The 26,982-nt window shown below is 32.8% G+C and overlaps 1 protein-coding gene across 4 annotated transcripts; it reads left to right on the top strand.

The window, feature by feature from the left end:
* The first annotated feature begins 4,457 nt into the window (after positions 1-4,457).
* Positions 4,458-26,982, top strand: LOC143236744 (synaptophysin-like protein 1). 4 transcript variants are annotated; one of them, XM_076475222.1, is made up of 7 exons: positions 4,613-4,645; positions 5,870-5,919; positions 9,164-9,232; positions 13,594-13,712; positions 17,219-17,414; positions 20,723-20,908; positions 23,801-26,982. In XM_076475222.1, the coding sequence occupies exons 3-7, from the start codon at positions 9,167-9,169 to the stop codon at positions 23,930-23,932; spliced, it is 699 nt and encodes a 232-aa protein (XP_076331337.1). In that variant the 5' UTR covers positions 4,613-4,645; positions 5,870-5,919; positions 9,164-9,166; the 3' UTR covers positions 23,933-26,982. The 4 variants fall into 4 exon arrangements, with proteins under 4 accessions (XP_076331339.1, XP_076331340.1, XP_076331337.1 ...); XM_076475224.1 differs by lacking the exons at positions 4,613-4,645; positions 5,870-5,919 and adding an exon at positions 4,458-4,598; XM_076475225.1 differs by lacking the exon at positions 5,870-5,919 and having other exon boundaries at positions 4,602-4,645.

The raw sequence follows: 26,982 nt of genomic DNA, 5'->3' as shown, positions 1-26,982 counted from the left end.
ATTATTTTCAACCATCCAACATAAAGTAAAAACGCTCTTCCCTTTTCTTTCAGTTTTTTTATGTTTTGAATTTCACACAAAGCTACACAAGGGCTATATGCGCTAGTCGCCCTTAATTTAGCAGTGTAAGACTAGAGTGAAAGCAGCTAGTCATCACCACCCACTGCTAACTCTTGGGCTACTCTTTTACTAACGAATAGTGGGATTGACTGTAACACAATAACGTCCCCACATCTGAAAGGGTGAGCATGTTTGGTGCAACAGGGTTTTGAACCAATAATCCTTGGATTATGAGTCGAATGTCTTAACCACCTGGCCATGCTGAGCCTTTTCTTTTAGAAACACACTTAATATATTTGCTAATTTCAATTATCTAACTTCACCTATGAACTTTCATACAACTTTTCACAGATGAAATCATCCCTCTTCTTCTCATTTTCAAACTCCTTATTGAATGCTTAAAACACTTTTAAAATAACATCTTCAAATATACTCATCATTTGTTTGTTGTTTGTCACAAAGAGACACAATGGACTATCTAAACTGTGCCCATTGATAGCAATGAAACCTCATTGCAAGTGTTATAAAACTTAAGATACACCATTGAATTAATGGAGGGCAATATTTGGTAGTAACAATAACAGCCAATATGATAACACCAATCAGAGCCTTTAAATCTATCAATATGTTAAACAGACTTCAACAGACACTAAGCTTATCTTTTATATTAATATATAACATATAAGAAATATATGAGTAGGGTACAAATTAGGTATGGCAAGAGAGAACAGGAAATCCCCATACTTAATATAATTTATACAGGTAAAACATGTTCACATAAAAGGTGTGCTTTGTGCTACTTTAATGAATGTTGAATAATATAGTGAATAATCACAATAAATGCTCCCAAAATACTTACTTTTACCTCATTCTAACCTTTAAAAAAAACATGAACCCACTCAAACCTGAAGTACCTTATAATAAACCCCCATCACCATTCCCTTGAAATCTGAAACAGTGCTCCTATCTGTAATATTCATGTTTTCTAATTTTATACCACATTCTTTAGTAGTGTTTAAATTTTTCCAACACTTATTTCTACCTTAGTTTAAATAATACAATCACTGAAGGCTTCTCTAAATAAATTTTTTACCAAGAGCTATTTTTGTGAAGAACCTTTGCTACTTATACTTCATAAGTAACTACTTTATTATTTTTAAAAATCTAAATAATTCGAGTCACTTTGTATAAGACAGCTCCTCATTGTTTTTAGATTTTTCCTGTTATGATAATTATTTTCACAAAGTGAAAGACTCTACAACTTTATTTTTCGTACAGAGTTTGTTTCCAATGTACTGTTATTGGTTATTTACATTTCTGGATGGTTTTAAATTTTCAACCAGAGACCAGAGTAGTAGCAATTTGTAGAAACCTTCACCATATTATTGAATGAACTGACTTATCTGTAGTACATACTACTTCTCTAGTTACATGTTTGTTTGTTTGTTTGTTTGTTTTGGAATTTCGCACAAAGCTACTCAAGGCTATCTGTGCTAGCCGTCCCTAATTCAGCAGTGTAAGACTAGAGGGAAGGCAGCTAGTCATCACCACCCACCGCCAACTCTTGGGCTACTCTTTTGGCAACGAATAGTGGGATTGACCGTCACATTATACACCCCCACGGCTGAGAGGGCGAGCATATTTAGCGCGACGGCGTGAACCCACGACCCTCGGATTACGAGTCGCACGCCTTACGCGCTTGGCCATGCCAGGCCCTAGTTACATGCACAGGTACTAAACCCGTAGACACACTATCTATTTAATCATAGAGGATATTAAGTCGGTTCTATCGCGGAATAGTTACGAATTGAAATGAAAGATCGTGTCAACAGAAAACAACCCAATTACCTACAATCTGAGTCCGCAAACCCAATCAGTCTAGCAAATATTTATTACATTAAATAAAAAGATTGAAAATTGTTCAATTAATTTGAGGAAAGGTTATCCAGCATGAATTGTTTGTTTATGTGCAAAATTTGGTTATTTCGTTTATTTCAATGAAATTAATTATTTAAGAGGCAATTTAATTAATTACGCTTGGTTTCTTTTTTTTTGTTTTTTTAATTTTTGCGCAAAGCTACATGAGGGCTATCTGCACTAGCCATTTCTACTTTAGCAGTGTAAGACTAGAGGAAAGACAACTAGTCATCACCACCTACCATTAACTCCTAGGCTCCTCTTTTACCAATGAATAGTGCGATTGACCGTAACTTTAGAACGCCCCCACGGCTGAACGGGCGAACATGTTTGGTGCGACGGGGATTCGAATCCGAGACCCTCAGATTAAGAGTTGAACGCCTTAACCCACCTGGCCATGCCGGGCCAATCACGCTTGGAAATATGTAGGTTTGATACATAGTGTTATAAACTATTTTTGTAAAGTATATGACATCAAGGTCTGAAGGCTCGCGAAAGTTAAGAATTTTTTGGATTACGAAGTAACAGAACAAAGCTACTCGAGGGCTATCTGTGCTAGCCGTCCCTAATTTAGAGTGTAAGACTAGTAGTCATCACCACCCACCGCCAACTCTTGGGCTACTCTTTTTACCAACGAATAGTGGGATTGACCGTCAGCATGGGGAGGGCGAGCATATCGGATTAGTCGCACGCCTTACGCGCTAGGCCATGCCGGGCCATAACAGCATGGTATAGTGAGTAACCGTTGATTTGTTGTTTGTTAAATCACTTTAGTGATAAATAAATTATTCAGTGTTCATAGTGAGAATTATCGCCTTTATTTCGGGCCCGGCATAGCCAAGTGTGTTAAGGCGTTCGACTCCTAATACGAGGATCGCAGGTTCGAATCCCGGTCGCACCAAACATGCTCACCCTTTAAGCCGTGGGGGCGTTATAATGTACGGTCAATCCCACTATTCGTTGGTAAAAGAGTAGCCCAAGAGTTGGCGGTGGGTGATGAAGACTAGCTGCCTTCCCTCTAGACTTACACTGCTAAATTAGGAACGGCTAGCGCAGATAGCCCTCAAGTAGCTTTGCGCGAAATTTAAAAAAATAACAAAAAATAAATAGCCTCTATTTCGCCATTCATTGCTCGGCGAGCTATTCATTTGTTTATCTATCAAAACTAATTAAGTTAGGTGTACGTACCATTCTTAGACCTAGTGATATGGTGTCGATTACTGATACTCTTTTTTACAGATTTTGTGGGTTGGGGAGTATCTGATGATGCTTTGGCTGGAGCCAAGAACCCTGCTTGTTTTCCTGTGCTGCAAAGTATAAACAGTTGCTTTGCGAATGTCCCATTAATCCGTAAGCAAAGCAGAAGCTTTTCTCTTTCCATTTATGACGACGTCTAAGCGAAGACATTGGCTCTGGTATGTATCCCATTTGCGATGTCATATGCCCCCTATAGGTTGAGTCTGCTGCAAAGTATATCTGATAGAGTTACCTTGTTACAGCATATACCTGTGAGTAGACTTGCCTATTCACAAGAGACCAGTACGGTTGCATTGCATTTCCATTTAGTAGATGCTACTGGTTATTAACCATCCGTCTTTGTTTAGCTCGCCATGGTGGAGTTACCCGAATCATATGATTTGTCTGTGAAATTGCCATTACATTTGCCACTGCAGGAATTAATGTCTAACGTTAAAAGTAATACTGTATCAAAGCTACTATATATTCCAAATAGAAACCTGGCCAGGTGGTTAAGACACTCGACTAGTAATCTTAAAGTCGCGGGTTCGAATCCCCGTTGTACCAAACATGCTCGCCCCTTTCAGTCGTGGTGGCCATAATAATATTACGGTCAATCCCACTATTTCTTGGTAAAAAAAGTAGCCCAAGAGTTGGCGGTGGGTGGTGATTAGCTGTCTTCCCTCTAGTCTTACACTGCTAAATTAGGGATGGCTAGGGCAGAGAGCCCTCGTGTAACTTTGCGTGAAATTCAAAACAAACCAAACCAAATAGAAACCATAGTTTTATATGCGATCAAATAAAGTGTTTAAGGATAAGTGCTGAATTTGGTTGTTATTTTTGTTTGTTGAGAGAGATATATCAGACATATATATATAAATCGAACTTTGAGGATATTTTAGAGGGTTTTAGTTATTAGCTTTATTAGGTTAGTTTTGTTGCAGTCTCACAATGTTGTTATTTACATGTATCTTGTATTTCGTTCAAAATGGCTCCCCGCTAGTACAGTGGTAAGTGTACGGATTTACAATGCTAAAATCAGGGGTTCAATTCCTCTCGGTGGGCTCAGTAGATAGCCCAATGTGGTTTTGCGATTAGAAAACACACAAACACACTCGTTCGAAATACGTTAAGGCAGTTTTATTTTCTCAATAAAATGATACACTCATGTCACAAATTTTCATCTTGAATATTAGAGGGCATAATTTCTAAGGTGTTTAAACTAAGGGTCTTTAAATTTAATTCTTAAGTTTCAGTTTGTTAAGAGAGGCTGGAAATCAGTACATGCTCAGCGAGCCATGAGACCGCCTTGATGCCCCATAATTTAATAACATTATTGCACATTTTGAGAGGGCGTGCTACGTAGTATTTCTCAGAGGGTATCGGTAGGTATGAAATGTTTTAAACGTTACATCGCGTGAAAGTGTGGAAAGTATGGACTGCACTTTAATTATTATGTACAATGTGATAGTAATACTTTCATACATGGAAATTATGTCGTTAAAAGCTAGTAATACTAGTACTAATCATGTATATCATAATATAGCCCAGTTATTAGATTCGTGCTTAACTTTCAAGTATTTCACTTTTATTTTTGATAATTATACTATGTGTTAATTAATAATGATAATGCTAGTAGTAGTAATATTACAGCAATGCTGATATTAAGTTATAGGTGGTTGAACTTTTATGGTACAAGCTTTTCAGTTTCATAATATGATGTACATAATGTATTGTAAACGTTAAAAAATGTATGTAAGTAAACTTAAATATTGAAAGCCACGATTGTATCATTATGAAATAAATTTTTATTTGCGAAACTGTAGTTTTATAGTTTTACAAATATTCTTTTGTTCAGATATATTTAAAGTATCTTCCACTACCTGCTAAAAATCCAAAATTGACCTGAAGATGGAAGACCTTCAAAATGTCGTGTTCTACTCTTGTGTTTTGCTTTGTTTTTTGAACAAGCAATTGCTGTCCGTTCCAGTGTAATCAGTTATGAGCTTGTTAAGAAACGATTGGGTAGTTTTAAAAAATTGTAGGTTTTCCTGACCAGATAATATTTCTCCAAGAGTTTTAAGGAGGCTAAGGATTGGATATTTGAGCGACTTCCAAATACACGTTAGTGATTCGGTATGAATATTTGGTATGTGCCGAAAATATGAAGTTGGTTGATGTTACTCCTCTTTAAAAAAAACACAACAGTTATCCAGTAATTATAGCCCTTATATCAGTGGTATTAAAAGTTTATAAAAGCATGATAAAGATGCTTTGCAAATTCACTTGTAGTTCAAAATTTTGTTTGAAAAATTTTGCCTTACTAATACTTTGATATTCTTTGAAAAAGTAACTATTTATGTAGATAAGGATAAATGTGTGCATTTGGTGTGTCTGGTTTTGAAAAAGTATTTAACAGAGAACTATCAAAGCTTTTTTAATAACAAAATATGGGTTTGGGAGTTAAGTTGGCTTGTTGAATAATTAAAAAAAACCTGAATGGAAGAATTCAAAGCCTGTTATTAATGAAATTGCTTTAAACTGGATTAATATTACAAGCTGGTATTTCAAGACTGAGTGTTAGGAGCTTTGTTCATTTTGATTTAGATCAGTGACATAGATGAAGGAAAGATTAATAATTTAGTTATATGTTAAGGTACTGGATGTGATGCTGCTGCTGCTTTACAAAAGGAATTAAGTCATTTGGTGAGTTTGACAGATAAACACAGTAATAATGAATGTGGTACATTATAATTCAGTCTGCAGAGTTTATAATTTTATTGTATATGTTACTAGTTAGGTCTCATTACTCAGTCTTGGTGTCTTGACCTTAAGAAAGACGTTTAGTTATTGATGGAGGGTTACTGGGATTTGAAAAGTTGTGATAAAAGGGCATGTTGAAATGTTTTTTTCTTACAAAAAGGAGAGTTGAAAGGGATCTGATCTAGGAGTTTAAAATTGTTGAGGGAATTGATGGTGCTCATACATTTTTATGTACTTAATGGTGAGAACAAGAGACTTGGGGATGCACACAAATTTTAACAGGGTAGGAGTCATCTTCATTTAAGATAGTTTTATTTTTCTGCGAGGGTTATTAGCCTTTAAAATGGTTTTCCTTCAGATATGGTAAATTTAAAGGCTGTCTTAGATGATTAAATTGATAGGGACTGGTTTTGTATGTTTTTTAAAGTTTAGTGGACAGGACAGTTTTCATAGATCAACTTATTGTTAAATGTTGTGATATTTTTTAGTTTTCTTCTGTACTGAGGGAAAGATTTTTATTTTTGAAGAGGTAATCTTGATTTTTAACCCCTACATCAACAGAATTTTTTCCCACCTTCAAGGGCCCAAGCATGGCCAGGTGGTTAAGGCACTTGACTTGTAATCCGAGGATTGCGGGCTCGAATCCATATCACACCAAACATGCTTGCCCTTTTAGCCATGGGGACATTATAATATGATGGTCAATTTCACTATTCATTGGTAAAAGAGCTGCCAGTTGGTGGTGATGATCAGCTGTTTTCCGTCTTGTCTTACACTGCTAAATTAGGGTTGGGTAGCACAGATAGCCTTCAAATAGATTTTCACTTTATTCAAAACAAACCAAACTAAATCCATCTTCAAGGGGGATGTATGTGTGCAGGGGTGAAGCTTAATTAAAATCAGAATTGTGGAATGGATACAAATGACATTAGGAAGTCAGAAATAGCTTGAGGAAAATGGTAACACTACACCCTTGTGCAAATTAATTGAAACAAAACAGGAAATTGTGATTTTTTTACTTTTTTGTGTTTTATTTCTGAGAATCCAAAAATTACAAATTAATGCATGATATGACCACCTTCATTTTTCAGGAGATCATTAATCTGCTTTGGCATTGAGTCCATGAGTTGACTGCAATCTTTACTAATTTTTGGATCACAATACCACACCTCAATTATGGCCTCAATTAGCTTATCTTTTGTAGTACAGTCTTTTCCTCGAAGTCTTTCTTTACAAATCACCCAAAGATTTTCAAAAGGATTTAAGTCCAGAGAGTTTCCAGGCCAGTCCAGCACCTTTTTCGCATTGTAGTTATAAAATTCTTCACAAGTTTCGATGTCTGGCATAGAGCCAGATCTTGCTGAAAAATGCCAGATCCATCTGGAAATCTCTTTTTCAATTCTGGAACGACTGTTCTCTGCAAAACTTTGATGTACTGTGGTCCTCCCATCATACCTTCTATGATATGAAAGCCTCCGACACCATAGTAGCTGAAAAAGCCCCAAAACATCTTCAAGGGATGTTTTATGAACTGATTGATGTGAGATTCTTGAAGTTTCTCACCTGGAGATCTGCAAACATGCAGACTTCTTTGACCCTGTGTGAAGAAATGAGCCTCACCACTGAATAACACCTTCCTCCATTGTTCTTGCATCCATTTCGTGTATTTCAGACCTCATTGATACTGTTTTTTCTTCATTGAGTTGGTAAGAAGTTGTTTTTTGACTGGTCTACTTGCCCTTTTAACGCAATTTCGAATATGGTAATATTCCTCAAAATTTCGTCATATATCCCAAAAATAGATCGACTGTACTGCAAAACACCGCTAATGATGTCATCTGTGTGAAAAAATGACTATTAAAAGAAGTGGGTCCAGCGAGCCTACACTGGCCGCCATATTGTAAAATGACTGTTTGTTTCAATTAATTTGCACAAGGGTGTAATTGTAAATAATTTTTAAGCATATCTGATGGTAACAGAATGAGAGTACCTTGGTCTGTCATTACAAGATAATCAAGTATCTGCAAGTTTTTTGTAAATACTGTTTACAAGGTAAGATGTATAGTAAGTCTCCTTCCAGAGATAATCTAATATCCTAGAAATGATGTGGTTCAAGATTGGAAATAAAAACAGAAGGTCAACCATATGGGTCAGATAATGTTTATCTTAGGTTATTGAAGGAAGGAAAAGAGCAAATCTGTGGGCAGTTAATTGTATTTTTAGTTAATGAATTTAAAGTGTAAAGGTACTATAAGATGGAAATTAGCTAATATCACTGACTTGTAAGGAGAGTAGATGTTCAGTGTCCAAACACTTACTGTAAATTGCTGCTCAGTATTATTATTTTGGTTGTTTGGAAATTACCAAATCTGTAAGTAAAACCTTTTACAATAGCATTTAAGGTATGTTTCGTAACAGATAATCACCATGAGTCTAGAGAGGAAAGGATAAGTTACACTTAAGTTATGAGTAAAACTGGACTTCCAGAAGGCTTTTGAAAAGGGACAATATAAGAGACTTCTCAGAAAGATTGGCAGGAAATAAGCTAGCTAAATGGATTAGGAATTAGTAAAATCATTGCTATATATATATTCTAAAAATGCTATGTAAATATAGGTTTACTGTGATGGGTAAAAGCTGAAGACACCATACTTATAATGTAAAAACATTGTTTTTAAAAGTTATCCCTGATGGTTGCAGTGAAATATTGTCAAAACATTTTATTACAAATTGCAATTAAAGTTTGATTATACATGAAAAAAACATTAATTTTCATGTGTTGTTCAGAATATCCATCAGTAGTTATTTTTTCTAAGTTGGCTGCCACTTGTAGCTGATTTTAGCGTTGACTATAAAATGATAATTTTAAGTTTTTTGAAGTTAGACATAAAGTCTTGTTTGATAAAAACATCAGTTGAATGTTGAAGAATCATGTACAGCAGCAGGATAAGCTTTCTGTTCATCATGAGTTAATTTTTAAATTTTATATTAACATGAAAGATTAAGGTGAAAACACAATCCATTTTTCTGTTCTTTAAGTTTCAAATGTTTTTTGTTATTTTTAAGACAAAAAATTTCAGAATCTTAAATTTCACTTTTGATCACTTGCAAGTTTGTGAAGTTCAGAAATCTGTCTTTAGTAAGTGTATTTTCTTTATTAGCAAGTATTTTTTTCTTGGCACTGTAGGTCATGATGGAAAATATGAATTTGGAGATTCTGAAAGAACCATTGGGTTTCTTAAGAGTTATTCAACTTGTAAGTATTAAGATGGTTTATTTTATTTAAGAATGTTACTGAAACTATGAGAATGTCTTAAAAATAGTTTGTTAAGGATTTCTTATTGTTTATTCTTCTCATATATTTTAACTTATTCATTTAGCTTCCTGGTGGCTTAGAAATAAGTCTTGGGACTGGCATGGCCAGGTGTTTAGGGCACCTCATAATTTGTGGGCCACAGATTTGAATCGCTGTCACACCAAACATTTTTGCTGTTTCAGCCATGGGGGTGTTATAATGTGACGATCAATCCTACTATTCATTGGTAAAAGAATAGCCTAGGAGTTGGTGGTTGGTGGTGATGACTAGCTGCCTTTCCACTAGTCTTACACTGCTAAAGTAGGGATGGCTAGTCCAGATAATCCTCTTTAGCTTCATGCAAAATTCCAAAATCAAACAACAAAATAAATCTTATGACTCTTAAAGTGTTGATTTAAGTACTGGTGCCAGGCAGAGAACAGACAGACAATAACGTAGTCTTGTTCCTGGTAGCAAACATTAAGTTTCGATACTTTATTGAATATACCTCTTTGTAAAATGATCGTATGTTGGATAAAAGAAATCATCTTGTGAAACTTCAGTTGTTGACAGATTTGCCAATATATGTAAATTATCTATAACCCTAATTTTTTTAAAAGCCTATTTGGTATTCACATACTGTGTATGTTGCTGTAACTAAATTAAGTTTGATTAAGATAGCATATCTATCAGAAGGTTATAGTGATGTTCTAAAGTAAGATCAGCAAATACAGAAACTTTGTACAGAGCTTAATTGCAGACACATTCTTGATCTATGTTTTTCACTGCTAGTAGTAATGCTAATAGTATTTGAGGTTACATTTATAAATATATTGATTATAAATCATTAGTTAGGCCTTAGTTAGAGTATTGTGTATAGTTTTGGTCTTATCTAAAAAATACATACTGACTTAATAGAAGAGTGTAACAAGAGGGCTATTAGGATAATTCTGAGCATGAAAGGCCATGGACAGCTTTAGATCTTGTGTATTTTCTTTCCATAAAAGAAGGGTTGAGGTGAGTTTAGAAAAGCTTGCTAGGTGATCTAAGGATCTGATAGGATAAAGTCATCTGATTTTTTTGCCATATGTTCTTAAAATAATAAGAGAACATAAGTCTAAAACTTCAAAATTTTAGATATGCATGACACTTAAAAGGTCATTTATACCAGTCATGATAGGGGTTAATATCATATTATGAATTTTTTTTTACACCCTGCATTTAAAAGTCATCTTTATGATTCTTATTATTTTTAATGTATTTATGAAAATGTCTTGTTTTTTATATAGGAAAAACAACAAAACAAATTAAAGTAATATTGTCATATGTATAGTAAAAAATTAGTGTGACAAAATCAGTCAAAGTGTTAACCTGATCAGACATATGTTCTACCAGAAAAAAAAAAATATTTTGCTGCCTTAATATATTGTGTAGGGATATTGTGGATTGAAATTTGAAAAAAGTTATGTTTTAATGGTAAATAGTAGATATAACATGGAATTGTGGACTAATTGGTTCTTATTCTACTTTAAATATATGATTTGAACTGCCTCATACCACCTTATTTCATCAGTAAATATAGTATTGTAAATTAGATTTAAAAGTTACTTTTTCAAATATATCAGAAGGTCTATAAAATAATTAGATTTAAATAGTTTGAAACATTTACTTGTTATATGGAAGCAACTATCAGTGTATGTACTTGATAAATATAGTATTCAACTGTGTTATTGGTTTAGTAAAATATCATACTCCAGTTCCAGATTTATTGGTGTTTCATTTGAGAAGTAGTTAGGTGGGTAACAAAAGCACAGATGTAATCTTATGTCTATTTAATCTTTAGATTGTATACTTTAGATTTATTGGTGTTTCGTTTGAGAAGTTGTTAGGTGTGTAACAAAAGCACAGATGTAATATTACATCTATTTAATCTTTAGCTTGTATCCTTCAAATTTATTGGTATTTCATTTGAGAAGTAGTTAGGTGGGTAATGAAAGCGTAGATGTGATGTTCCATCTATATAATCTTAAGCTTGTATACTTCAGATTTAGTGGTGTTTTGTTTGAGAAGTAGTTTGGTCAGTAATCTCTTGCCTTGTATGCTTCAGATTTAGTGGTGTTTTGTTTGAGAAGTAGTTTGGTCAGTAATCTCTTGCCTTGTATACTTAAGATTTAGTGGTGTTTTGTTTGAGAAGTAGTTTTGTCAGTAATCTCTTACCTTGTATACTTAAGATATAGTCGTGTTTTGTTTGAGAAGTAGTTTGGTCAGTAATCTCTTGCCTTGTATACTTCAGATTTAGTGGTGTTTTGTTTGAGAAGTAGTTTGGTCAGTAATCTCTTGCCTTGTATACTTCAGATTTAGTGGTGTTTTGTTTGAGAAGTAGTTTGGTCAGTAATCTCTTGCCTTGTATACTTAAGATTTTCCAAATCAGAATAATTTGTTAAAACCTGTTCAATTACTTGTATTTACACCTGTATTTTAAGGTTTGTTTTCAGAAGATTTTTATTTGATAAAAGTATCTTCATCATTAATGTTGTTGTCATTATATATGAAGTTTTTAAAAGAATTGCCTGAGTGTTTAGTCTGATTTTACTGAGTCTATTTTCAACAGTAGTGCGTTCATCTGTGTATCAGAACACATGCTCAAGCTAACAATAACTTTTAGCTGAAGTTAATCTATTTTTTATATGTAACCTTTGTTTAAGAAGCTACAGGGTTACATTATGAGGTTCTTAGCTCTCTTTAATTATTTGTATTAAAACAAATACAGGAACTGAGTGTGTACAAGTTGTACTATTGTTGTATAGAAAATTATAGAATTTTCCTGTACCTTTCTTTATTCAGTTGGCTTCTCAGGAGGAGACTTTTGGATCAACTCTCTCGGGCTCACTTTCTTCAGTTTGTCCATCAAGAGTGTAATGTTTTGGATCTTTCCCTGGTTGCTTTTGAGCCTGCACCTTCCTTAATGGCTGAAAGGTCTTAGTTTGCATTCCATTCCCTGATGTTGTGGTTCATGCAGGGAGATTTACTGTTTTGTTATGTGAAGGGACAGCTTTGCCTTGCCTGTCAAGGTTGTCAGAATTATGTTATTTTGTCTACACCACCAGATCGAAACATATTGTGACTCTCAAAGAATACATCTGCTACTTTAAATGTGAGGCTCTGGAGCAGAGTCTGTAGTTACCCTGAATAGATCACAACTTTCTATAGTTAGTCATACCCTTTTTATGTAGGAATGAGTTATTTATTATCTTTGTTGTAAGATTCTCAGGATCACTAGTTCCATTGATGATCAGTTGGGATCATTCTTAATATGCACATTGGTTCAATTGCCAGCTTCTATGTTCATCTCGGTTGTCGTTGGCATCTTGACTTTCCTTGTGTCCAAGAAGGGGTCATAGTTCCACTTCTAATCGAAGGTTCCAATTCCTGATATCAGCTCCTTAGTCCATTAATACACAGAATAGATTCTGTCCATATTCAAGGGTTATTCTACTAAGTTGGAACACCTCCAATGGTGTTGGTTGCTACTGCATGCCTTTGGAGTTTATGACAGCTTGGTTCTGAGAATTTCTGGATGTGGTGCAGTTCCTCCACTGAGATGTTAATCTTCTATTGGCACATCTATGATTTGTGCAGATGTTTTCTGTATGGACGATGTCCACACTGGCCCCTCCACATTTTCATTGTAAAATTGTAGCTGTAAGTGTGAGAGGAGGTAAGTATGTTTTGGAAGTTAACATTTTTTCAATCAAAAAATTACCAGTAATACTTATCTTCTCTTGCACTTTCCACTAAGTGCTGGTGTTAAAGACTGCAGAACGAGTTGGTCCAGAAAAAGTGATAATATTTCAGAAGTTCTTATATACAGTACCAGGATAGAGGGCACATTGACATAGGTAGAAAGTCTTGTGTGACAGGTAATGCTAATGGCAATTAATTTGGGAATATAATAATGGGGCAAGTGAGAAAATTTCAGACCAATGCTCAGATGGGGAAGGAAACACTGGCAGTTGAGTAACAGCTGTTGTATGAAAAGAGACAAGTATTATTGGAAATACATTTTTGATTTAAGATAATGTAAACTTTTGGATCAACATAATTTACATATCACTTACAAAGTCACTGAATGTAGGTTTCAATGATGTTGTGCTATGATAAAGGGCATTGCAAGTGAGTATAAGAATAAATGTTTTTAAATGTACACTCGCATTTTCCATTGTTTTATTTTAGTAAATCTTTCTTAAAACAAAATTTATTGTTGTATTCATATAACTTGTAATCCAAATATCAAATGGTCAACTTTTATCTTAATTTAACAGATAATGTCCATCTTTGCTTTTGCGACCACTGCAGGTTTCAGTACTTACACATCTTTTAAGATCAATTGTTCAGCTGGGAAGATCAGTGAAGTGATTTTTAGCTTTGGTTATCCATTCAAGTAAGTGTATAATTTGGTTTATTTTATGAGAGCTCTAAATATACTTTGTTTCTATGTCAGTGTCACCAATGGTATTTACCAGTGTAGTCATCTGTTTTAAAGTGTAGTACTGAACAATTAAAGGGGTGTTAATGGCAATGACCAAAAGACAACATTTCAGCTCACAAAATAAAATCATTAACTAATGAGTCTAAACTTTTGATCAACTTTGAAATAAAAAAAAATAGAAAAATAGCTTTAATTTTATATGTAAATGTATTTCTTTGCATTTGAAAGCCCAACTGCAAGAAACTAATGTTGTATAACAAAATAAATAGACAGTTAATGTATTAGTAAACATATTAAACAAGTTATAATGTTCAGTGTTATACATAATTTATAAGTAACCTAATAGTAAGTGTCAGAGAATTAACATTTTTTGAAAGAGGGTATATGATAGGAGGGTGTGGCATGTGAATTTTCATTTATAGCTCTGTATCTGTAAATCATGTTGATTGTAGGTTATAAAACTAAGTTGTGTATGAGGAATATATGTACTACAGACTGGAGTTTGTACTAATAATTGGAAGCTCTGTTAAAGATGGAAGGAATGTTTAAATGGACATTTCAGAGCATACAAGTATAAGAAGATACATAAAGGTGAAGTTATTAGTAATGTTTCGATGGCACTTTTGTTGACACGTGACGATATTAAAGTCGTGTAATTACATTTTGAATTTAGTTCTATAAAATATCATGACGTTCACATTGACTCATCACTTGTACAGATAGGGTTGAAAAATACAAATCCACATAAATATTATGTGTCCAATCTGTCTGTCTCTCTCTCTCTCTCTCTCTCTCTCTCTTCTATATATATATATATATACACTGCTGGCCCAAATCTTAAGGCCAATGAACATAAAGAAAAATATATATTTTGCATTGTTAGACTCAACCACTTATTTGAGTAGAGCTTCAAAAGATGAAAATAAGAAAAAGGAAAATAAAAATAAACTTTTTTAGTATCTAATAGGGAAAATGTGAACACTATGAAATTATCCTAAATACTAGTTGGTCAAAAGTTTAAGACCATACTGAAACAAAGCGTTAATCGGTAAACGTAACAAAATTTAGTTATTTGTGTTCAAGCATTAGCATTATCAACATCTCTCACTGATACCTTTTGTGTTACATTGCGTAGAAACATGGCAAAGGCGAAAAAGTTGACAGAGTTTGAACTTGGCAGAATTGTCGAGCTGCAAAAGCAAGGACGCAGAATGCAGCTCAAGAAAATAAGACAGCATCTTCGAGAGAAAGGCTTTAAAAATCGTAAACGTCTTCAAAGGCCACGCCTCCTTCCATGCCACGAAACAGCTCGGTTAACCTTTGCTGAGAAGCACCAAACATAGGAGGTAGGAAAGTGGACAAAGGTTTTGTCCTCTGATGAGAAAAAAATTAACCTGGATGGTCCAGATGGCTTCCAACGTGACTGACACGATAAGGATATCCCACCGGAGACATTTTCTACACGAAACAGTGGAGGAGGTTCCATCATGATCTGGGGTGCTTTCTCCTTCCATGGAACAATGGAGCTTCAGGTTATACAGGGGGCGTCAAATAGCAACTGGCTACTTGGCATGTTGAAGAGAGAATCCTTGTTGACTGAAGGCCCTCACTTATGTGAAATGGCTTGATCTTTCAGCACGACAATGCTGCAATCCACAATGCCTGCAGGACAAAGGACTTTTTCATGGCGAATAACGTGATTCTTTTGGATCATCCAGCATGTTTGTCTGAACTGAACCGCATTGAAAATGTTTGGGGGTGATTGGCAAGGGAAGTCTATAGAAATTGACGTCAATTCCAAACAGTGCATGATCTTCATGAAGCCATCTTCACCACTTGTAATAACATTCCAGCCAGCCTTCTGCAAATGCTTATATCGACCATGCCAAAGCGAATGTTTGCAGTTATTCGCAATGATGGCCGTGCAACTCATTACTGAGACCTCTTGTTGGGCATTTTCTACCCTGTTTAGGACTTTTTTTTGGTATGGTCTTAAACTTTTGATCAGCTAGTATTTAGGCTAATTTCATAGTGTTCACATTTTCCCTATTAAATGCCAAAAAAGTTATTTTTATTTTTATTTTCCCTTTTCTTATTTTCATCTTTGGAAACTACTCAAATAAGTGGTTGAGTCTAACAACATAAAATGCATATTTTTTCTTTATGTTCATTGGCCTTAAGATTTTGGCCAGCAGTGTATATATTTAAACATTTAATTTTATATATCGTATAACTAAAATCTTGGGCAAGAAGCACTGTTGGAAGGAAATTGTTTCAAATATTTTGTTCAGACATGGAAGTAAGGACTTCTTTAATTATGTGACTTTAAAATAATGGACTGTAGTGGAGAAATTCTTTATGATTTGTTTTATTTCCTTGAAAAATCTGATATCTATTAAGTCTTCATTACACCACCATTTTTGTGGATGACATCTTATACAAATTTTTGTTCTGGGTCAATGGAAAGCAAAGATAGATCAGAATTGTGTTGGTATTTATTGTTTTAAGAAAAGTTTGTATGCTGTGTAATTTGAATAAAAAGAAAGTTTTTAATAATTGTGTGATGAAGTGATAAGAGTACAATTTATTAAACGTGTATATAAAATATATCAAAGAAAAGTAAATGTTTTTCTCTAATTGGGCCAGAAATTTGAAAAATAATGTGTAAATGATGACTGTTTTTTCAAATTAATTCATTATGCATGGATGGGGATCTCTACATTGCTGGTTGTGTGGTAATTCATGTTAGAATAGAGAAAATACCAGATACTTTATGTAAAGATACTGAAAAAACAACAGTATATACATTTATGAGGTTATAAAGGTTATGTAAATGGAATTTGCAAATTATATGATGGAAAAAAGTATTTTTATTCTATGTATTAACATCAACTTGGACTCTGGCTTCCAAGAATCTGAGTCAGACTGAGTTCAGCACTTTTCAGACAGTGCAAATGTTTCAGCAGCTATTCTTATATTTTGTGTACAACAGACTTGTGATCTAGACTAAGAGCTTGCCACATTTCATGAAGATATACTTGGTAAATATGGAACTATGGTCAACATTACTTTTCTGATACATGGCTGGTTCACTGAACTGACCCCATACACATGTGGATAATGAATCATGTGGCAAAAATGTGCTTCAAAGCAATCACTTTACATTATGTATCATTAGAAAATAACGTAGACATTGTCATTGGTGATTAGATTTAATCACACATGATAAGGAAACTGTTATTGATGATTAAGACATAGATAAGTATATACACAAAAGTAAAAGCGATGTTATGAGTCTTTTTTTTTAAAGTGTATAAATTTATAATGTTATGTATGTTAATAATGGTGTCTACCTGTTGAGAAGTGAAAAGTACATACACAACAAAAGTTGTGATTGTAAATATTTGTTGTTGTAGTTGGCCAGTAAATGTAATTATGTTAACTCGTTTTTATGATAGGCTGAACCATATACCTATAAAAGTAGTGAAGTGTGATGATAAAACTGTGGTAGAAAATTTACCATGGGACTTTTCAAGCAGTGCAGAATTCTTTGTGGCAGTAGGTGTGCTTACCTTCTTGTTCACTCTGTTAGCTCTTGGGATCTACATTTTATCAGTATCCTTCTACACTAGTAATCAAATGGTTCCTGTTTGTGTAAGTATGTGGAAATAAAGTGGGTGTGTTTTTATTTATTCACTGAAATGTAAAATAAGTTTATAATCTATTATGTTTTAATTTGGAACGGTGAATTTGGTCGTATGTCATATAAACAAAAAATATCCAATGAGCTTGAAGAATGGAAGATAGAAAATAAATATGTCAAAAAGGAGCCCTAAATATAGAGATAATATCATTATCTTAATCATTTCTTAATGTTCATATTTATTATTGTTTTAGTTTGTGTACAGATGTTTTTATAATGTTGCATTCTTGTGTATCTTATATTTTGCTGATTAAATTTATCTCATTAGTTAGATTGGATGATGAGAGACAAAATATTTTATGAAAAATTATTTATATATGCTGTATAATGCTTTAAAAATTGTGGTTTAAATGCTGAATGTATACAAAATATTGGCAAAGCAATAGGCTTAAACATTATTCTAACAAGTTAACTGTAGATGTTCTGCTATAGAAAAAATGGCTTTATTAGAAAGTGATTTATAAAAGACAAAAGTTAGATCTGAAATGGTATTTTTACACACTTCTAATTTTAAGTAACAATGGACAAATGAAAAAGGACTAAAAATGCTTGAAGTTTTTACAATTTTTAGGCCTGTTGGTTTTTCAGTATTTATCCAGCTTTCTGCTTTAAAGTACAAGTTTTAAAATGAGTTATGACTGGTCATTTCCTTAGGTTTGTTACAAAGTGTATGAGTGAGTGTGCAGATATGGATAAATATTATTGTAAACACTTACAAACATGTAGAATATTTCAGAATTGTATGAAACTAAATCAGTAAAAGTGTGAACAATATTGTTACAACAGGTGGTTGATAACAGGATAAGTCCTCTTTTTTGTTTCTAGATGTTATACAATGCAGTTGTATTATGTGTATAAATTTTCATGTACAAAGTATAGTGTCTAAAGATAGTGTTTTTCTCTGGCATTTTGTATTTTTTTGGTGCTTGCTAAAATCTTTAGAAAAAACAACACATTTTGAAGTCAGTTTTAAACTATATTTCAGTAATTTTAATTCAGAAATAGTTTAGAGTTAATATTTAGTGTAAATTCATGAATAAAAAAAAATAATTAAAGGCCTAGCATGGCCAGGTAGTTATAGCATTGACTCGCAGTCTGAGGGTTACAGGTTTGATTCGCCATTACATCAAAACTGCTCACCCTTTCAGCCATGGGGATGTTATAATGGGACGAATAATCACACTATTCATTGGTTAAAGAGTAGCCCAAGAGTCGGTGGTGGGTGGTCATGACTTGTTGCCTTCACTCTAGTCTACCACTGCTAAATTAGAGATGGCTAATGCAGATAGCCCTCTTGTAGCTTTGTGTGAAATTCAAGACAAACAAACAAAAAGTTATTTCAGCACAGATGCAGAGTTTCACCTTTAATAAATACCCAATTTGTGTATTTATTCTACAATTGTTCTGCCTATCCCAAAGAATAACTTTATTTGTGCTGTGAACCTATCACCCCTTGAGAACGTAGTCAGTTTCGTGATTTTCAGATGTTTCCCTTAGTTTTTGTATAAGCCTTGGTTCAAACCTTATTATGGTGCCACATCAAGGATTTACTAACAAAATACTATTTTGAAAACAAAGGAAGTCTAAATTGATTGAATAGAGTAAGAATTAGACTGTGATGTAATAGTAAAGTAAATATATAAGTTTGTTACATTGCTATGAAAGCTACAGACATTTTTTTCAAGAAGAAGACACCAGATAAATTGAGATAAGGTATGGTATACTTATACGGTTTAGAAAGAAGTTGAATGGGTAACAAATAAAACTATATTACAGGTTTAACACAATAACAAATGGACAATGCTTGAAGGTTTTGTCACCACCAGGTTCAAGTAGTTTACCTGGACACAGGTTGTTTACCAGTGATAGTAAGACACACTTTCAATATTTCATTATCAATGTATTTGAACTGTATAAAATAAGTGGGAAATTACAATATATTTTGAAAGCAAACATGAGGACAACCATGTGTGGTATGTTGTCATTTGGTAAATATGAAATGTGTAGGTTATCTTTCAAAAAATTTGTGGCAAAATATTTTTTGCAATTTTCAAAACAGCTGTATTGTATGAAATCAAGTTTAGTTTGAAAATTACTTTAAACAAAAGATAACATTGAAAGATTACTATTACATTAGGGTAGAGACATATTTAGATACTTATGTACACCCAGTTTTATTTTTATTATATAGGGGAAAGGGGTTGGAGTGGGTGTGTATTTATCAATTATTGAGACCAACATTTGACTAGCAAACATGATAAAATACCCAGCTCTAATATTGCTTGAAAATATAGATAGCTTTTAATAAAAAATAGCTTGATGTGATTCAGAAGAAGTTTGAAAGTATTTAACAATTAAATGTTTTCTAGTTCAGTTTGGGGTTGTGGGTGTGTTATAGGAGCAATAATTAAATCCCACTTTTCAGTGAAAGAAGTGCAGCCCATGTGCTGGCAGTGGATGTTGTTGACTACCTGCCTTCCCTGTAGTCTATATTTTCAGAACCCTTTGTGTAGCTCTGCAAGAATATTTGAAACAAAAAAATAATCATCCCAAAATATAAAAATTAAATAACTATATTTAAATAACAGATGTGAAACCCAACAGCACAGTCTGCTTTGTTTTTATTTTGATGTTGTTTGTTTTCACCAGCCTGGCATTTTGGAGCTGATGGTGTTATTCACAAGTGAAGGTATTAAAGTCAAATAATTTTAGTTTATAGTTATTTAGTGTATGTATTTGTACAGGGTGTTTGGAAAGTCACTGTGCACTTATATATTTATTAACAGACAAAACTGCACAGTGACTTTCCGAACACCCTGCATTTAAATAATACATGACCACATTTAATCACTACAAACGTAGTAATACCATTGAAGGTACAATTCTCATATCTTGTATTTTCTCACAAACATTTAGTTGGTTTTCACCAGGGTGCAGTAGGGCTTATGTAAAGAAAACAGTTTTGCAGAAACTATTTAATATACAGACACAAATGCACATATGTGAATGATATAAGTATAAAATGACAAGTTTATGGTTTGGGTCTATTTATTAAAAGAACTTGATAATATAAATGTGCAGTAGGTATTGTGATTTTTAAAATGTAGAATTTTAGTGTCAAAATTCCAAAATAGATAAATCATATACAAGTGATTAAACACCATCTACATCTCTGAAATAAAGAGCCTGGTGTTGAGTATAAGATTTAATGGTTTGATGTATGTGTGTGTGTGAGCCAAGTTTTATGTTTAACTTTCAGGATCTGGCTTCATCTCTCCTCCTGACGATATTATGGCTCTCAGCTGCTAGTGCCTGGGCACATGAAGTTGGCAATGTGAAGTTCTATGCTACTCCTGACAATTTTTTTTACCAAATCACTGAATGTAGAAAGCTGCCATGTGTAGAAACCTATGGTGGAAATTATGCATCTCTTAATGTCTCCTTGGTAACTATGTGCTCATGATATTATTATGGGTAAAGAACTAGATTTCAGGCTATTCCTCTGAAAAAGAAAAAGTTCTCTGCTCAATATTTTCCATTGCTATATTATCCAGATTTCTAAATGTGGTTTAGTAACATGAGATTCATGATGAATTTCTCCATTTTTTTGCAAGATTCACCAGTGTCTTTATTATTTTGTATAAAAAAACAAACTTGCATGCATGTACATAGACACAGAAAAAGTTTGTGGACTGTATAGCTTGTGTAAAAGCTGAACTAGGACATTTTAATATATGTATATTAGTGAAAATAATAACATTTTAGTGAAGTTAAATGGTGAACAAAATCATAAGGAAGGACTGCATTAAAAACAGCAAATCCAAACCTCTGACAAATTATGTAATTTGTTATTTTAACTCAAAAACATGCCAAAACAAAAACAAACAAAACACTGCATCAACTGAAAAGATCCCAGGGTACAAGCTACAATGTGGGATCATAAAATGTACTCTAGAGTGCATTGTAGCTTGTACCCTGGGATCTTTTCAGTTGATGCAGTGTTTTTGAGTTACATAATATATATATAATGTTATTTTAACATATTATTGCCCTATTGGGAAATGGAATATACCTCTCTATATAGATATTTTATAAACCTATGTGAGTCGTGCAGAAAGTATAGACAGAAAGCATCCTGTAATGTTAAATGAGACTCTTTTAAGAAATGTATTTTTTCTTCTTAGTTTGTTAATTTCATGAGCAAAACTCAAATATGTGATTTGTGAGACTTGAGAGACTACTTAGGATTTACCAGGAATTACAGTGTAAGAAAAAACTTTTTCTGAGTTATAGAAACTTCAATAAGCAGTGAAGAGTTTGTTAACTTTATGGGCAAGAAGTACGGCATTTATCTTAATGTTGACACAGAAATATAAGTTTATCTATGGACTATGATGCTGTACACAAGTATTATCTATATGTGGACAAAATAAAATACAAAAATTATATTTATCAAGATCAAATCATTTTCATATAGAACCTGTATGTCAGTTACATAGATGACATTTTCCTGCTGGTTTTTGGTTTTCTTATGACAACTGTTCGTATGTTTGTTGTAATTATCATGTATAATATTATGTGTGTGTGTATATAAATACAGAAGTGTTAATTTCAAGTATATAATGAACTAAAGATGGTGTACTTGACATGTAATGCATACATCTACAAACCTAATTATATACAATACAGAAATCTGAGTAATTCAAAGTGTAATAACAGCAACTTACATATTTGGCGACTTCTGTTTGGTCCATAATACTGGGCCATCATCAGTTATAGAGTTGCATTCAAAGAGGCAGCTGAACTGCCTTTTGGACACTTGCAATTCAACTACAGTATCAGAAGCTACATATGTTTGGTGGTGTTTCTGTTTTTATTTGTAGTATTAAATGAGTGTAATTTAGTGTTGTAAGGTAATTTTTATTTCTAGTATTAGTTGAGTGTCTAATTAAATAAAAACAGCATTTGGGTGTTACAAAGTTGTTTTTATTTCTAGTACTAATATGCATTTTACTATTTTGGAGGTAAAATATCTTGGAAACATGCCCTGAAATTTCCTTGTAAACAATGAGAACACCTAGAATGGTAAGTAGATGAATGCTTTGTAGGAGCAAAAGAGAGAAGAATGGATATTCTTGGCATAGTGTTCAGTGTAGCATTTACTTTTATAATTATAGCCAGGTCATTACCAAGATCTTGACTAGATTAAGTTGTGTAAAAACAATGCCATGAGTTAGCTAACATCAATTTTAGGAAGGTCAAACCTTCTGTATTGAACATTGACCAAGTCTGTTATTAACAGTACTAGTTTTACTTGCTTCTTTTCAAAAATTCCATACAGCTCCTATTGCATGTTCTGACATGGCCATGTGGTTAAGGCACTTGACTTGTAATCTGAGGGTCACGGGTTCGAATCCCCATCACACTAAACATACTTGCCCTTTCAGCTGTGAGGGCATTGTAATGTGATGGTCAATCCCACTATTTGTTGGTAAAAGAGTAGCCCAAGACTTGGCAATGGGTGGTGGTGACTAGCTGCCTTCCCTCTGGTCTTACACTGCTAAATTAGGGACAGCTAGCACAAATAGTCCTCATGTAGCTCTGCACAAAATTCAAAACAAACCAAACCTACTGTGAAATGAAATATAACCCCCATATATAGTATTTACCAGTCCAGATTTTGATTTGTAAATTGTACGCATATAATGTTTTTAATAAAGTACAATCACCACACTACTGCTAAGAGTAGTAAAATTATTATGCTGATGTGGCACTGTCTGATTTGTTAAATGACAGTCCAGTGTAGCTTATTTTTATGCAACAGAGGTAAGAAATTTTATAATACTTCCATTTTATATTATTTTTATTTACTATTTTCGTAATTATTTTCAATACTGTATATAAATAAGATTCTTTAATGTCCAATAGAAAATTAGTCAAATTTTTCCATTTAATTTTAAAATTGCATTAAGTTGTAAGTTTCTATATATGTTAGTAAAACCTAAGCTTGTTTTCTGTTATGTAAATTGAAGAAAACAGCTTAATATCAGGAGCTACATATGTATACAGTTTTGCTTCTACAGAAAATAAGTTTCTTGTGATGTACAACTGGCTAAACATACGGTGTGCACATAGTATGGATTATTCACGAATAGCATTTCAAATTAAGTTTTTATTTCCATATGACCATATAGCTTGTGCAAAATTACTCTTAATTAACTTAAAAGTAAAACTGTGTACAGGGATATATTTTTGTGTCTTTTAGTATGACTGTCTTTGAGATAAAGAGAATTTTTTGTGTGTATGTTTACAACTCACTTTTTCTTTCATGTGTCAGATCTTTGGATTTGGAAACTTCCTACTTTGGGCTGCAAGCCTTTGGTTCGTTTTTAAAGAAACAAAATTCCACCAAGAGACTAGTCAACAGGAACAACAACAACATCAACAACCACCACTGTACTCTTCGTAATCTTCTTCAGTGATGAGTTTAATACATGCACTGAAATGATTTTTCTGGCTAGATAAGTTGTACTTCACTTTTCACTGTGATGTGACGGAATGGGTTGCACTCCTAGTAGTCTGCAGGTATTGGCAAATAATCTTTAGTTTGCCAACTGCAGAAGCTAGAATATTTACCAGGAAATTACTTGAAGTTTTTGTTTGTGGTTTTAGGATGTTTGTTATAACACTGAAAGAGTTCAGAACAATTTTTAAGAGTTTTCATAACTTTTTAACTACTATTTGTTTATTGTTAAAACTAAAAATAATTATATATTTTTATGTATAATTTAACTGTTTTAAAAAATTAGGGTGGTTCTTTTACACTTGTGAAATATGTAGTCTGTGTAATTAACATAAATCTTAACAGATCTCAATTTTTCTTTTTATAAATGAAAGCATCATGTGGTTGTTATTTCTACTATTGCATAAGTCAATCGTGCTATTACTCTGTGTTTGTTTTTTTATTCCATGTGTTTTGGATGTGTGTTTTGAATGGTCTCATTTTTAAGTATTCAAATATTTTATTAATACTTAGTGGAAGTGTATTCTCAAGATGGCTGGTACAGGTATTAGCACTTTAATTAAAATAAAATACAGAACAATGTAATTAAAGTGCTAATACCTGTACCAGCTGTCTTGAGAATACAGTTCTACTTCAAGTGAGTTTCTCATCATCACAAACTTAGTAGAACTGCATACACATGTCACTTTTATAGTTGCCAAAAATATTTAAAGATTTTTATTATTTAAATAATAAGAGATAATTTTAGTTTGAGTTTTTTGTCTCATTTCTTCTTAGTATAAAATACACAAACCTATTTTTTGTTGTTTTGTATTTGTTGGTTTCTTTTGTATTCTTAATATTGACCTCTGATGATTTAGTGGTAAACATAACCAGATTATGGTGTTAGAATTTGTGGCTCAGTCTCTGAAACAAATCTTTTAAATGTTATTATCATATCTAGAATTAAATCACCAGGTAACTAAGGAAAGTTGTTTTATTTAAACTGAGATTTTGTAATCTATAAATGTGTGACTGTGATCAAATTTTTCAGTCAGTATCTAGAACTAGAGCTTTGGCATGTGCCTTTCTGTTTACAACATTGGATTTTAACTGTCTAGTAAACATTTACAAACTAGCAGCAGCCAAAAGTTTGTATCATTATAAAACTATTAAATGTTTCACCATGTATTGGATAGCTTTGAACGATGTAAAAGTGCTTTTGTGAAATTAGTGCTTCCTAAATTTAATGGTTTTTGAAAATATAGCCAAAATACTGAAATGCTATCTTGGCCAATCAGACATAAGAAGGAAGTAGATGCATATTTCAAAGTTTAGAGTTTGATAGAAGTTATTCTACATATTCGGTTTGGTTTCTGACTGAAATATGTTATTTACAAGTGCCTTGTATGTACTGGTGCTCTAGTCATCAAAAGAATTGTAATAAGATACTTTATTAGCAGTGGAAAGTATTTTGTTTAATAATTTATGCTACTATTTAAAGGCAACATAGAAGTATTTTAACTATGAAAGAATTTATCTGTTTTAGAAATTATCAATTTCAAGTGCCATAGTTAAGAGTTAATCCACTTTTCATAGATTTGCATTACACTTAAAGAAATGAAGTGTCTTTTAAAATATATCAATTTTTTAACTTCTCTATGACCACACAGTTGAAAGTGGTGTTCTAGTCTCAAAGTTGTTTGTTTAAATTTTGTACATTGTTATTACTTAATTTATATTAAAAGTTAATACTTCAGTTGTGTTAAGTAGTCTTAACAAATGAAACAAAGAATAATATTTATGAAAATCTGGTTACCTTGTTTTTTATGACAATTGTAAAAATTGTTCATTTCAGTGGTTTACCATTTGTCAGCATTTAAACATTACCTTTTGAAAATACATGTTGATAAAGAGATAAAGTAAAACAAAAGTTTTAGACAAGAAATATACTAAGACCTGTAAAAGGTTCACCCATTATCAGTCAGAGTTTGTTTTGAATGGGTTCAATTATCACCTTAAATGTACCAGATGAACACAATTTTCATTGGTAATTTTTTTTGCACTGATTTGATAGAAAATAAATACTTAAATTTTTATGGAAAGAAAAGTGTGACCAATAGAGAGGGACTAGTTCATAGTTTGTTCATATATCTACTTGGGTTTAAATTGTAATTACTTTTTGTGTGTTAAGTGTTAATGTATCAAATTGTACCAGAAGTATGTTTACACGAGTACAGCTTGTAAGTTTGTTAAAGTTGCAACAAGTCTATTGTTCTCTAATATCTAATTGTAGATACAAGTTGAAATATTTACCATCTTCCATTTATGTCCAGTAGTATGTACTTGATAAACTATCTACCATCCTCTGTTTATGACCAGTATTATGTACTTGTTAAACTATTTATCATCCTCTGTTTATGACCAGCAGCATGTACTTATTTAACTATTTACCATCTTCTGTTTATGACTAGTAGTATGTAGTTAAACTATTTACCATCCTTTATTTATGACCAGTAGTATGTAGTTATTAAAGTATTTGTCATCCTTCAGTTTTTTGTAGAATTAGATATTTATCGAGCTCTAAACTTCCTTTTGTGTGAAGTAATACATACCATTTAAATAGTTTTCAGCTTTCAATTTATATGTAGAAGTGGATTTTTTATTTCTCAGTTGATATTAATAATAAAATACAGTAATTGATACAGCTTTACTGATTATAGTGTTGGGAACAGAAGATATCACTGCTGTCTTATAGTGCTACTACAATACTATATTACTGTCGTAGTGTGTGTCCTCATAAATTTTTTTAATGCTTTGGGTATCGTAAACATTATGTACTTGATATCTGGTAAAACTATACTGTTATGTTTGTACAAGGTCTGATGATATTATTTTATTTAGTTGTGATCATTCAGAATTGGTACTTCTGATGGCACTTAGTTGATTGCACTTGAGTTCTTTGTTTGTATGGTAACTGAGTGAGCTAGTAATAAAGAGGTTTGGATTGTGTCTTA

This window comes from Tachypleus tridentatus, chromosome 13 (assembly GCF_004210375.1).
Source record: "Tachypleus tridentatus isolate NWPU-2018 chromosome 13, ASM421037v1, whole genome shotgun sequence".
In the NCBI taxonomy this organism is placed as follows: domain Eukaryota; kingdom Metazoa; phylum Arthropoda; class Merostomata; order Xiphosura; family Limulidae; genus Tachypleus; species Tachypleus tridentatus.
Note: the sequence above shows the minus strand (reverse complement) of the source record. Positions and strands in the feature narration are given on the sequence as shown.